General features: G+C 48.3%; 1 protein-coding gene across 1 annotated transcript in view; it reads left to right on the top strand.

Moving 5' to 3' along the window:
- Positions 1-12,982, top strand: part of Tll2 (tolloid like 2) — a 114,466-nt gene that overhangs the window by 71,464 nt on the left and 30,020 nt on the right. The window contains exons 8-10 of the mRNA XM_006992415.4: positions 5,632-5,756; positions 8,503-8,618; positions 12,770-12,872. Of these exons, the coding sequence (XP_006992477.2) occupies positions 5,632-5,756; positions 8,503-8,618; positions 12,770-12,872 (344 nt within the window). The remainder of the gene's footprint in view (positions 1-5,631; positions 5,757-8,502; positions 8,619-12,769; positions 12,873-12,982) is intronic.

The following is a 12,982-nucleotide window of genomic DNA, read 5'->3' as shown; positions in this document are numbered from 1 at the left end:
GCAGGAGGAAAGCCTAACCCTAGATCAGAGAGGTGGGTGAGAATGCAGGTGCTGGGACTGGGCCGAGACCTAGCTTGGAAAACATTCAGGGAATGACCTAGTGCCACTCATTAACCAGGGGCTTATGAGATGGTAGGTAGAGATAGTATCAATGTTGTCAAGGACACATCACATTGGCCCAACTGAGAAGCTTGTGTCTTGGGTCTTATTTTGGTAGCTTCCATAACTCTTTATATCACTTTATAATTTTTGGTTGTGTGCCTTGCTATCTTAGCTAGAGTTTCTTTTGCTGTGAAGAGACACCATGACCATGGGAACTCTTATGAAGGAAAATGTTTAACTGGGTTGGTTTATAGTTTCAGAGGTTTAGTCCATTATCATCATGGTATGACATGGTGGCATGCAACATGGTGCTGGAGAAGTAGCTGAGAGTCCTACATCTTGACTCTCAAGCAACAGGAAGTGATCTGTCCCACTGGTTGTGGTTTGAGCATATATGAGATCTCAAAGTTCACCTCCATAGTGACACACTTCTTTTAACAAGACCACACCTACCCCAACAAGGCCACACCTCCTAATAGTGCCAGTCCCCTTGGGGGCCAATTTCTTTCAAACCACCACACTAGCTTTTGACAGTTGAGCTGTCTCTCTGTTCATCTGCTACATTCCTTCTCCCCTGGCAGACTGAGATCCTTGGGCACAGCACTGTCTGGTTCTCATCCAGTGTGTACCATCCAGTAGAGTGCCGACACATACTAGATATCCAATAGATTTTTGTTAAGTTTATAAGTGACTGTGTGAGGTCAAAGAGGCCCAGAGAGCCGCATCTCAGAGGAACGGGTGAGGAAAATCCTGTCTGTTGTTCTTTCTAAGTCTTTGCACATGCTCACAAATGTGGTGGTTGCTCCTCTCCAGGAGGGAGACTAAGTCTCTCCTATGCAGGGCATGTAGAGCTGTAGGAACAAAGCCACCTTCCTCTCACTGGCTCTTTGCCACCCACTGCACTACGTTCTGGAGCCAGAGGCCAAGCAGAGGCTCATCCTGTTTTTCCTAACTTTCTTTTTTCCTAAATATCTTTTCCCCTCCTGTGATCTCTAGCTCATAATCCCACCGCTTCTGCCCCTCTGGAGGGAACCTTTTCTAACTCCAAAGTCAGCGTGAGCCATCTTATCAGCACAGACCAGAGGAAAACTTTGGGCCAAACCCATGAAATAATCACACCTCATCCGAAGCACCTAGGAGGGAGATTGGCAAGGAACAGTACCGGGACATGATGGGCAGCTGGCGCTGAGCGGCTTCCCCGAGGCAGACTTCTGTTACTGCTACAATACCTATTGCTGCATAATTTCCCTGCCAAACTTAGGCTTTTAAACCACATCTTACTGGGTTTTTTTTTGTTTGTTTGTTTTCTTTTGTTTTTTAACTGTGGGTCTGTCCAGCTCATTCTTCTGTGGTCTTGCCCAGGGCCACTCACACTCAGCTTGATCAGGCTGGGGAGTCAAAGATGGCCAGTCACACACTTAACACTCACTACCAACTGGCCATAGCCCATGGTCCCCCTTCCCATGACCCCTCACCCTTCAGTAGATTTGGCCAGGCCCTTCTCTGCTTGAGGACTCGGGGCCGTTGGAAGGCAGCCTGGGTAGCTGCCAGCCTCTAAAAGGCCAGGCTCTGAACCTGCATGGCATCACCTCTCTCACATCCCATCGGTCAGAGCAACCCAGAAGGCCAGAATCAGGTGAAGTGAAGAAGTACACTCTGCCTCTTAAGGGGAGAAACAGCAACTCTGCCTTCCAAAGGGATGTCACCATTAAGAGGTGAGGTACGTTATTTTAACCATCTACCCCAGCCCTCTTATCAACTCTGGCCCCAGAACTTGGAATTTCCCCCACCCCACAAACACGTTATGCTGCAGGTGGATGCCTGCATTGCATTTGTGATGGTTTTCTGTATGGAGTTTTAGAAAGCTGTTTTGTACCATGGGCTCTTCCCTGGCGGGCTTTTTTTTTTTTTTTTTTTTTTTTTTTTTTTTGGCGTTTTGTCAAAGGCTTCTCCACTTCCTAACTGCAACTTGTTTCTCTTGGTTGTTTCTCCCCTGGGGCTGCACTGTACCTTCTTGCCTTTTAGCTCGTGAAAGAACACTGAACGCCTGCAGAACGCAAGCCTGTGGGATAAAGCCCTTCCTGCTGATGGGAAACACAGTCTCTGGTCTCTTTACGACCTGAGCTGTCTCCTTCCAGCTCTGTCCCCTCTGGTTTTATTGCCTTTCTTCTCCTTTTCCCCTTGGTTGGACCCAGGCGGTGGGGAGTGGTGTCCTTAGAAGTTTTGCTGGGCACAGGTCCAGGAAGCGAGGAGACAGTTCTATCACAGGGATGTCTTTGTTTGGAAAACTCAGAGCTGACAATTTTATCCCCTAAGGCATCTGTCAACCCTTGCCAGTTTAGCCTGAAGTCAATGCTGGGCACTGTCTACCCAGAAAGGGCAAAGGAGCATTACTACAGCGCTCCATACAGGGTGGCTCTGGGAGTGGATGGTCTCCGGAATCCAGTGGCCTGTCAGTAACTCGGGGAACTGCATTGATGACTTAGCTCCAAAGACTGGTGTGTGCCGGTGTCCAACCTGCTGCTTTTGTCTCAAGCCACCACTCACTGTGCACAGAAGCCTATTGTTCCCTGAGCAGAGGGACACACTAGACAGAAAGATGAAGATGGCTGGCAGAAGGGTTCAGGCCTGCCTAGGTCCTGGGGCTGGCTCTCCTCTTCTAGCTCTGTCCGCGCACCGAGTCATTCAGGGAGCCTAGCAACCGTAGACCTGGCTCCCTGGGTCTTGTGAAGATGAAATGACAGGAGGGGTCTGGCACATAGGGAGGCCCTAAGAATAGTGGAGGAGAGAACATGGTCTAAACATGCCAGGCCTACTGGTGGCTTTGCCGGTCGCCGGCTAAGCCCAGGCTGTTCCTTATACAACATGTGGATATTTGGGTTTTGCTGCAAACTTCCTGCTTTAGGGGAGCTGTCACAGGGTACCATGTCCTTTGTTAGGGCAGAAGTGTCTCTCTGTCAAGTATCAGGTAACTGGATTCAGAATTTCAGTTGTCTTAGGAGTCATGATTTAGGATTTCAAACCTGGTGTGAGGAGGGGAGAAGAGGGGTGTCACTGAAGTGTCTTGGGGGGACTCTGGAAGATGAGGACACGAGACTCAGAGAAAGTCAGGGCGGAGGGTTAACTGTTGGGCATACCAAGCCGCAAAGGACCTCTGCAGATGATCTGGATTCTCTTTTGCTCACTGGAGAGAAAGTGTGCTGGGAGTGTGACTGAGAAAAACAAGCATTTCACAGCCAAAAAGATAACAAGGTGATGTAAGCAGAGAGAAATGAAGATGTGTATTATCCAGTGTGGCGGCGGATTTGAGAGAACATAGAGCTGGAGAGAGAGAGACAGAGCTGGAGAGAGAGACAGAGATACACACACACACACACACACACACACACACACACACACACACAGAACATCTAATAGCTAGGCTGTGTACATTTTAGCTGATTCTTATGGATGTAAATAACTATTTTGTGAAATTCTTTGAAAATAGTTCCTGATTGTGGCTGCATAATTTAATTAAAGATGTAGGTGGGGCTTGTGGCTTTTTTTTTTTTAATCCTCCCTCAATCTGTAAGGACAGAAAGGAGAAATCCAGTCTTGAGAAACTTACTTTTGGCAGAGGAGAAAATATCAACAACACATTAAAAAAAAAAAGATATGACAGAAAACTAATCAAGCGAATATGGCAACACCAGATGGGAGGGGTAGAAAGGGTCCCAACGGGTTTTAAGAGGGAGGGATAGATGATGGGGATCCGGAGAATGAATAGGAGTCTCTGAGTAGGCAAAACAGCGGGTGTGGGTAGCCTGGGGAGAGGACAGTGTGTGCAGGGGTTTGTTTGGGACCTAGAAGGAGATAACAAGCGGCATGGCTGGAGAGGAAGTCAGAAGTCACGAGCAAAGGGCCCAGACAGCCAAGTGGGGGAGTCCTGAGCACACAGCTATCCCTGCTTGCTGGGGTGGCCACCTTGCAGCACTATAGGACTGGAGCACAGGAGGCTGCCACAGAGAGGGACACAGTCTGGAAGCTTCTGGAGAACATTCGGAAAGAAGTGCCTGCCGATCACATGGGTTCAGACAGTGGTCTGGGAGCCAGGAGGAGGGCCTGGGCTAACGGGATACCTACAAGGTACACTGGACAGAACGTGGTCACTGGTTTCACAAGGAGAGACTGAGGAACAGAGAGGAGCTGAGAGCACTTTCAGATCCAGTCTACAGAGACAAAGGCCAGGGGACAAGCAAAGGGTGGGATCAATTCAGCCGTGAGCCAAATTTAGGGTAGGATCTCTGCCCATGGTACAGCTCAGGGAGGTGGTGCCAGGTATGGGGGTCTACTAGATGATTCTGAAACGGAAACAATTCTCTGTGGGTAGTTAAAACTCTTCAGTAGTGTCACGTGCAGAGAGAGCAGAGGCAGGGGCATCATCCAAGCAGGACGTAGAAGTGGTTGCTCTCTCCCAGTTCTCACAGCAATGCCTGGGGACCGGGAGAGGACAGTGAGGGAAGAGGCACTGCTGACAGCTTCCACAGATTGAGAGACAGACGAAGACTGAGAGGACCCCACTGGAGGGACACGTGATCGCCACTGGTCTCCTTAGATACCAACTGGAGTCAAGAGTGAATGAAAGCTCAACATCAGAAAGGAACGGAGACAATGCTTTTCAGGAAGTTGGTTAAGGAAGGAACACATGATACTTGGAGGCGGGACAATGTGTAGGACAGGCCCAGATAGAGGGTCTGCAGGCAGAGGAGGGGGTTCAGATTCTGCAGTGAGGTATGACTAGGTCAGGGCTCAGCTAGACATCTGGGGGTCCTCTTGTGCTTTAGAAATACCCCTGACGTTTTAGATCTTAGTCACACAAGTAAGAATAAGGTGCTAGGGCTAGGAGGGGCCATCACAAGCAACCAGCCAATCTCCTACTGTACAGAGGAGTAAACTGAGGCTCAGAAAGATTCAAAGAAAGAAAGGGGCTTCTCAAGTTAATCTACATGGCAGAGTCAGGCCTGGCATAGGACTATACAGCCAGACATCCTTGGATGACCCCTGTTGCTCTTGATTTAGCTGCCGGGCCAGTTCCCAGGCTCTTCCTGAAGCAGCTCCAAGACTTATCTAAACAAAGTACTGCCTAGTGCACAACTCCAGGGGGTGCCACTCACACCGTGACCTCTGGATGGTGGTCCCTGGTTTGTGCAACATGATGGCCCCACGGTGAGGGCCTGTCGAGGGCTTCGTGGAAGTGCTCCGTACTTCCACTGAGTAAGGCAGGCTTCAGACTACTAGACTAGGGTATAGTTTTCAAATCGGCAGTTGCCTTCCCATTGGGAAATGAGTAGGCAGCCGATGGGGTGGAATGCTCTAAGGCAGCCTGAGTGAAAGAAACCACTCAGTCATAACAGCAGGGGGAGGGGGTGGCAAGTGATGGGGACAGGAATGTTGATGGGTCACCAAGAAATGAATGAAGACTGGGAGTCTCCTCGCACACAGCCTGGCAGCCTTGACTTTTCTTTCTCTCTCTCTTTTTTCTCCCTGTAGAGGAGTTTTCTTAGACACCATCCTCCCCCGTCGAGACGACAATGGCGTCAGGCCAACCATTGGCCAACGTGTGCGGCTCAGTCAGGGAGATATAGCTCAAGCCAGGAAGCTGTACAAATGCCCAGGTAACTGTGAGCCACAGGGATTCCCAGAAACTCCTAGCATCCCATGCTACACAACGCATGCTGTGTGCAAGCAACCCCATCCCTTGCTGGGAAGAGCTGTGGGGAACTGAAGGGAAGACTATTTGGAAGCTGTGGTTTCTTGTGTCTTTGTTAGGGGGTGTGCAGTACAGTGCAGAATGCTGAAATGGAGAGGCACATCGCAGGCTCAGAGCCCATAGCCTGACTATGGGAGGCTTTTGAAGTTCCTTGGCAAAGCCTTGAGTGCAGAGGAGAGAGAGGGAGTAGAAGGCGGTACTACAGAGGGACCCATTGCTCCGAGAGCCCATCTTCTTTCTAGGAAACCAGGGAATGTGAATATGGCAAAGGAAGAATCAAGAGTTTCTGGCAGGAAGACAGAGAGTGAGGGAAATACTTTGGGGATGATAGGGTCTGGTTCCCAAATGCTACAGTCAGAGCAACTTTCTGGTGCTGTTGCCTCAGGGTTGGTCACCAGCCATAAGCTATTAAAGACCAGAGCGTATCTTAGGTGGAGCAAAGCCTTGTCCTGAGCTAGGGCCGCAGTCCCTTCCCCTCAGACTGGCTCTCTTTGCCTTCATATCTACCCTCATTTCATTTCTGTTGCTGTGATAAAATACATTGACAAAAAAGTCACCCAGGAGAGGAGTTTATTTGGCTTAGAGTTTCAAGCTACAATTCATTATTGTGGGGAGGTTGAGGCTGGAACTTAAATGGTAACAGTTAAAAGCAGAGAGAGAATAAATGTATGGATCCTACACGCTGTCTCATGTCGCTTTCTCCTGTCTTATATAGCTTGCGACGCCCTGCCTAGGGAATGGTGCCACCTACATTGGGCTGGGTCTTCCTACATCAAATAACAAGACAACATCCCACAAACAAGCCCACAGGGCAATCTGATCTAGATAATTCCTCATGAGGATGCTCTTCCCAGGTGTTCTGTTTTGTATCAAGTGGACAGTTAAAACTGACCAGCTTTGGCATCTTTTCATTCCATGTCATCCTGGGGTCAGTGCCCTAAGGCACTTCTAAATCCATACAAAACATTGATTGTAACAGCCAAGTTTGTGCCCCTGAGGGGGCAGAATGAACTTTAGGAGCTCAGGGAGGACAGAAGGAAGTTCCATCATCAACAGCTCCAGTAGCCTTTGCCACATCCTTCAAACCAGATGTGTTTTGATTTGTGGTGGAATATTTGAAACTGGGGCCACTGGAGAAAATCTGGACTGTGACATTGCCCTGCAATGCAGGACCATGAACCAGAAAAATGCTGTGTAGGCTGCATCCTTATGGAATGAGGAAATGTATTCATCCAGCTCTCAGTCATCTAGGGGCATGGTAGGGCTGAAATCCAGGACACACGTATCATATAACCCTCTGAATGTAAAGGGAAACCTTGTATCATTCCCTGGGAAATGCCATAGTATTTATTTAGTTACACTGTATATGCTTCTTATTTCCCAAAAGGCTCCCGGCAGCTGGTAAATATCCTGGAGCACAGTAATGTATCTATTCTTGCAGAATGCAGATGATTATTCCAAAATAATTTCCATGGAACCCTCGGGGGTGTTGGCTGCTGGGAGTGAGCCTCACTATGCTCGGCAGTTGTTCTGTAACGTGACACGGAGGCCCTGATAGCTGGGATTTCCTGAGGCAGATGATGGGCAGCCCTCCACATGCCCTTTCCTGTCGCTCCAGGAGCAGTAGAGGATGCTCCAAGGGGTCACTGCAAGCCAGGGCAGTGGCCAAGCAGAGGTGGGATCAAGAGTGGGAGAAAATGCTTAAGGATGCTGCTCATTCCTTGCACTTCATGGGTAGCCCCATGGTAGGGGTCACCCAGCAAGCTACTGCCTTTGTATTTGGGGGGTGGCAATCCCCAGGTTTCAGGAAATACAAATGTTGTTTGCTCCCAATCTATAGGACTCCCTCTCTTTTCATTTCTTTTAAGGACAAATTACAGGAAGTGATTTTCTTCTCATGCAGGTTCTATGTTCTAGACACATTCACTACTGGGCAACCTTCAAAGACAAATAGACCCAAGAGCTCTCTGTAGACCATCCTTCTATAACTGCCTCTACCCCTGTGCTTCTCTCTGCTTCCTTGTTTGTTTGCTAGTTCTCTCGGAGATAAATGGCAAAAAGAAAAGAATTTAAAGGGGGCATAAATGAGTCTCAGAGCATGTTTTCTTTTGGCCTTACTGACTTATACTTCTGTATTCTCCCTGCTACGGATATTATTATTAGCAATTATGAAGGCTTCAGTGTGGCTGGGAGATGTGTAGCTCACTTGTCTAGCATGGCCCAAGGCACTGGGCTCAGCCTCTCTCATCAATCAATCAATAAATCAGTTGTACAATCTCTGGAACACTCTTGGGTGCCAAGCCCCGAGTGGACCCATTCCATGTGATATAGGTGATCTCACTGGCCCCCTGAGTTGGTCCAGCTCATGGTCCAATTCATGGAGAATTGAGATCTGAACCCACATTAAGCCATACTGAGTACTGAGAGCCTTTGGAAGAAGCCCTGGGTGCTACTCCTTGGCACCAAGATCTACTTTTGCTTGCCTTGGCCAGAAAAATAACCATCTACTCGGTTTACTCTTCATCCGTCATTCCCAGGGCTTTGTCTTGGGAAAGCCTGTTACTCCAAGGGCCTGGACAGGGGTAGCTCAGGGGTTGGGGGGAAGAAGCCTCATGTGTGCCTGTATCAGAGTTGCTGTTTTGCTTGTACAGCGTGTGGGGAGACTCTACAGGACACAACAGGAAACTTTTCGGCACCTGGTTTCCCAAATGGCTACCCTTCCTATTCCCACTGTGTCTGGAGGATCTCTGTCACCCCGGGGGAAAAGGTAGGTGAGAACATTAACTCTCCTGATCAGACCTTTGCATGTTGATCACATACCTGGCTAGACACATGAACAGTGAACACAATTTTTAAAAGGTAGGTTGGGCCCCCATCATGAACAGGGTGGTGCTCTGGGTCGGGTGAGATAGGAGGATCTGTACTGGTAGTAGTAGCACCTGTTCTGAGCACCCACCGAGTGCCAGGAGCACCACTGCTCACATTGTATTCATTGTTTCATGACTTCTCAGCCAGTTGAACCCACACAAACGGAGGCCTGGCATGTACTAAAGATCCACACCACAATCTGTCCTTCACCTTGACTAACACACTGTTCTAGGACTCTAGAGGGCAAGTGTCCAATATAAAATTTCTTGACACCTTGGAGTGTCAGGCAACGTGGCCAACACAGTTGGCTTCTCTTCTCCAGCCTCTACCTCCACCTGTGTTGACGCCCCAACCCACGTTCCTGAGTATCATTCACTCCAGCCTTTCAAGCAGCTGCTCTATGGCTGCCCTCTGGTAGGATGGACTGTCCAGGTCTGTGTCTGTTCTCAGATCCAGGAAGGAAGCCATGGCATGTCCAATAAGCGGGCTCAGGGAACGCCAAGGCCCTGGGTCCCTGGAAGAAGATGTTAGAGGCTTAGCAAGCTGTGTATTCACAAGTTCCGTTAGTCCTGAAGATGCCATAGCCCTCTGGAGCTGAGCTCAGGGCCAGGGCCTCTTCTCCTTTGTCCAAGATGGATATGTTCTGCTCCACTACAGGATCTTATGTCCATTTTGTGGACAAGGAATCTAAAGGGAAATTGCCCAATCACATAGTAAAATGCAGATTTGAACTCTAAAGTTTATCTTTTCTTAAAAGATTTGTTTTATGTGTATATGTGTGTTGAGTGTGTGATTGTGTGTGTGTACATGTGTGTATGGGTGTCCATGGAGTCCAGAAGAGGGCTGGAGCTGATCCAGATTGCCTGATTTCAGATCCTCTAGAGCTGGAGTTAGAGGCAATTATCAACCACCCAACATGGGTAGTAGGAACTGAACCAGGGTCCTCTGCCAGAGCAGGACACACTCTTAAGCACTGAGCCATCTCTCCAATCTTTATCTTTTTACTGTGTGTTCTACAAATCTAGATATTCTTCAAGCTGTCTCAGAGCAGATCAACCCTCTTTCCTTGGGTCTAGGTGAGGGGATGTCCCTGTGTTCCCATATCCCTCTAGAATCACACTTGTCACAACATGCTTCAGTATCATAACTACTGAGGTACTGTTGCATTTATAGCCCTTAAGCACAGTGAGGACAGAGACTGTCCACACCAGTGCCAGCATCCCACTTTGTATGGCACAGCCACGGCACAATGAGGGTTTGTGGGATGGATATGTGGATGTCTGAGGATAGAGTGAAACCTGGGTAACTGGAGATAGTGGGATGTGCTGGATGTTTTCCAGGTGTCCATAGCCAGTCTACATAGTGTATAACTTCAAGTATAATGTGAGAACAAGAGAGCAATGGCTAGGGTCCACTGAAAGCAATTTTTTACAGACTGGATTCTTTCCTCGGTAAGCCATGTAGGTCACTTAATCACATCCTTGCATCAACCCCACATGCTAGATGCTGATACCCCACTTACCATACAACAGAAAATTGGACTTACTCAAGGTGACTAAATTTGATGGAGAGTTGGGAAGTGAATACACACCATGGAAAGACTAAAAACCTGAACAGTGGACCATCTTCATGTCACGCAAAGGAGACAGAGTTCACACACATATACATTTGCACATGTGCATGCACTCTCACAATGAAGTATTAAGGCAATGCCAGGGCTTGGAAGGCTGCTCAGTGGGTAGGACAGCTTGCTGTGCAGGCCTGAGGACCTGAGTTCAAGTCTCTAGCACCCCAGTAATAAGAGAGGCATGGCTGTGCATGCCCGTAACCTGAGCGCTGGGGGACAGAGACAGGCAGCCCCCGAGAGCTTGCTAGCAAACCAGCTCAGCCCAATGGCAAGCTTCTGGATCAGTGACCGATCCTGTCCCAAGGGAATAAGGGTGACAGAGGAAGACAAGGGACACCTTCCTCCACCCTCTGTATGCATGTGCACAGATATATGTGCTCACACACTTACAGGCATGCACCACTACCGTACACAAACACGATGTGGTTGTTATCTTGAACCTGAGACTTATACCTTTTGTGTGGATATGACCACGCCTGCTAGAGGTATTAACAGGCAGGAAGAGGAGGAGGAGGAGGAGGAGGAGGAGGAGGAGGAGGAGGAGGAGGAGGAGGAAGAGGAGGAGGCCTGGTAATCCCCACATTGTTGACTTGCTGCACAGCAGGCCTATGTGATATGTTTGAACCATGTAAGCTTCACTAAGTCTCAATTATCAGTGCCCACTGGGGGCACAGAGAATATACATGGTTGAAATTCCTGCAATTATTCCCATTTCTGCCTCACCCAGCCTTCCCTAGAGCTGCCGGTAATTAGTAAAGTTGATTGATTCCATATTACTTCTCGCTCATCACCTTTTTCTTCCCCGATGGTCTTTATGGTTCACTAACATACTTAAAATAATTAGCCTGAGTAGTTATCCCTCTCAGACCATGAATGTGTTTCCAAGGAAGTTTTACTAACATTTCCTCACTGTAATCTTAAAAGAGCAAAGACTATGTAGTTCTGTGGGACCAGCTCATAAGCATTCCTGAACCTCATCACCTATCACCAGGTGATACAGACATGAGAGAAACCCAGGGACACCCTAATCTTAAGATATTCTAAGCTTGGGTTTCTCACTCCCTAGGAATCTGGTAGACACATCCATGTTATTTTCTGGTACTCACTTTTCATTTTCTAGAGGACCACTGGACTCTGGGTATTAGCTCTAGGGAGGGGTCGGCACTCTCATTGATGATCAGGATGGAAAGAAAGCCTGTGAGGGGCAGTGGGGTGCCAGCTGTGATATACTAAGAGCATACTCAGAGTGGTCTGACTTTTAAAACTGTGTTTTTGGAGTACTTGCTGTATACCAGACATGGCATTAGTCACCCTGTATACAGTTTCTCTCACAGACTCCTCTGCAGCCTGCTGGTGTGCATATTGTTTTCCAGATGAGGAAAAAGCTCTAGGAAGTCAACTACTTCCTCAAGATTCTGGAGTCAGTGAGGGCAGAGCTGAGATGTGGGTCCAAATGTGTCTGACTAGAGATACCTCTGAGAGGGAGAGAGAATGGGACTCCTACAGATCAAATGTCAGGTGGTGCCATCTGAGCAGGGACTTAGGAGTGGGCACTAACTTGGGCCTGGCAGGTTCTGGAACTTCTAGAGCATTGAGGAAGGGACAGAGGCTTGCCTTGAAGCATCTAGAAAACAAATAGGGCCCGACTTACGAGATGGGGGCATAGGGATTTCTTTAGGGATTCCCTAAGCATGAGTTGGGAGCAGTTTGAGAAACCCGAGATAGAAGGTGTGGAAGACTAACATCAAGCTGTAGTTGTGGGTAGTCTGGGAATCATCCCAATGGTAGCCATTAGGAAGAGACATTGAAGAAGAGCAACACAGTAACACACAGTAAGTGGTCAACCAGTAAAAACAATGGGATGGATGATGGATGGATGGATGGATGGATGGATGGATGGATGGATGGATGGATGGATGGATGGACTAACTTCAGGAAGGCTTTTGGAGACAACTCTTCAAAAGTGGGAGATCATGGCTGAGGGGATGTTGATCACAGCTGTGCTCACGTGCACTTGAGTTAACCCCAGACCCTCTGAATGATTGATGATGTTACAAGATCTTTTCGTATCTCTGAACTTCATTGACCCCTTACCTCCTTCCAAATCCCGAGTCTCAACTCACCCTGGCCCATCTTTTAATGCATCTTGCTTTCTGTAAACCACCTAGCAACTTCAAAAGCCCAAGTGACTCCCCAGAGAGAACTAAAGGACCCATCTCCTTCTGTTTACTCCCCATCCCGCCTAAGGTTTATTATTTAATGTCAGGAGCTTTCCTGTGTGTGTGTTTTGAGAAGACACTCTTACTGAGGTCTGAAGGCTCTGTATGCTAAGGGGTAACATGAGAACACTGGTATGTAAGATGCATCCTTCAGAACTCCTCAGGCTTTGTTGTTCAATCCTACTTTATGGTAATTCTTTGCAGATCATCCTAAATTTCACATCCATGGATTTGTTTAAGAGCCGTCTGTGCTGGTACGATTACGTGGAGGTTCGGGATGGTTACTGGAGAAAGGCCCCCCTGTTGGGTGAGTAGACTTCAGACAGCCTTAAGAGAGAAGAGATGGGCTGTTCCCTGGGATGCTCTTACTATCTGGAAGGTTCCATTGTGGCAGCCAGCACAAGAAGCTCTCAAGGG

This window comes from Peromyscus maniculatus, chromosome 1, assembly GCF_049852395.1.
Source record: "Peromyscus maniculatus bairdii isolate BWxNUB_F1_BW_parent chromosome 1, HU_Pman_BW_mat_3.1, whole genome shotgun sequence".
Lineage (NCBI taxonomy): Eukaryota > Metazoa > Chordata > Mammalia > Rodentia > Cricetidae > Peromyscus > Peromyscus maniculatus.
This window is presented reverse-complemented; position numbering and strand designations above follow the sequence as displayed.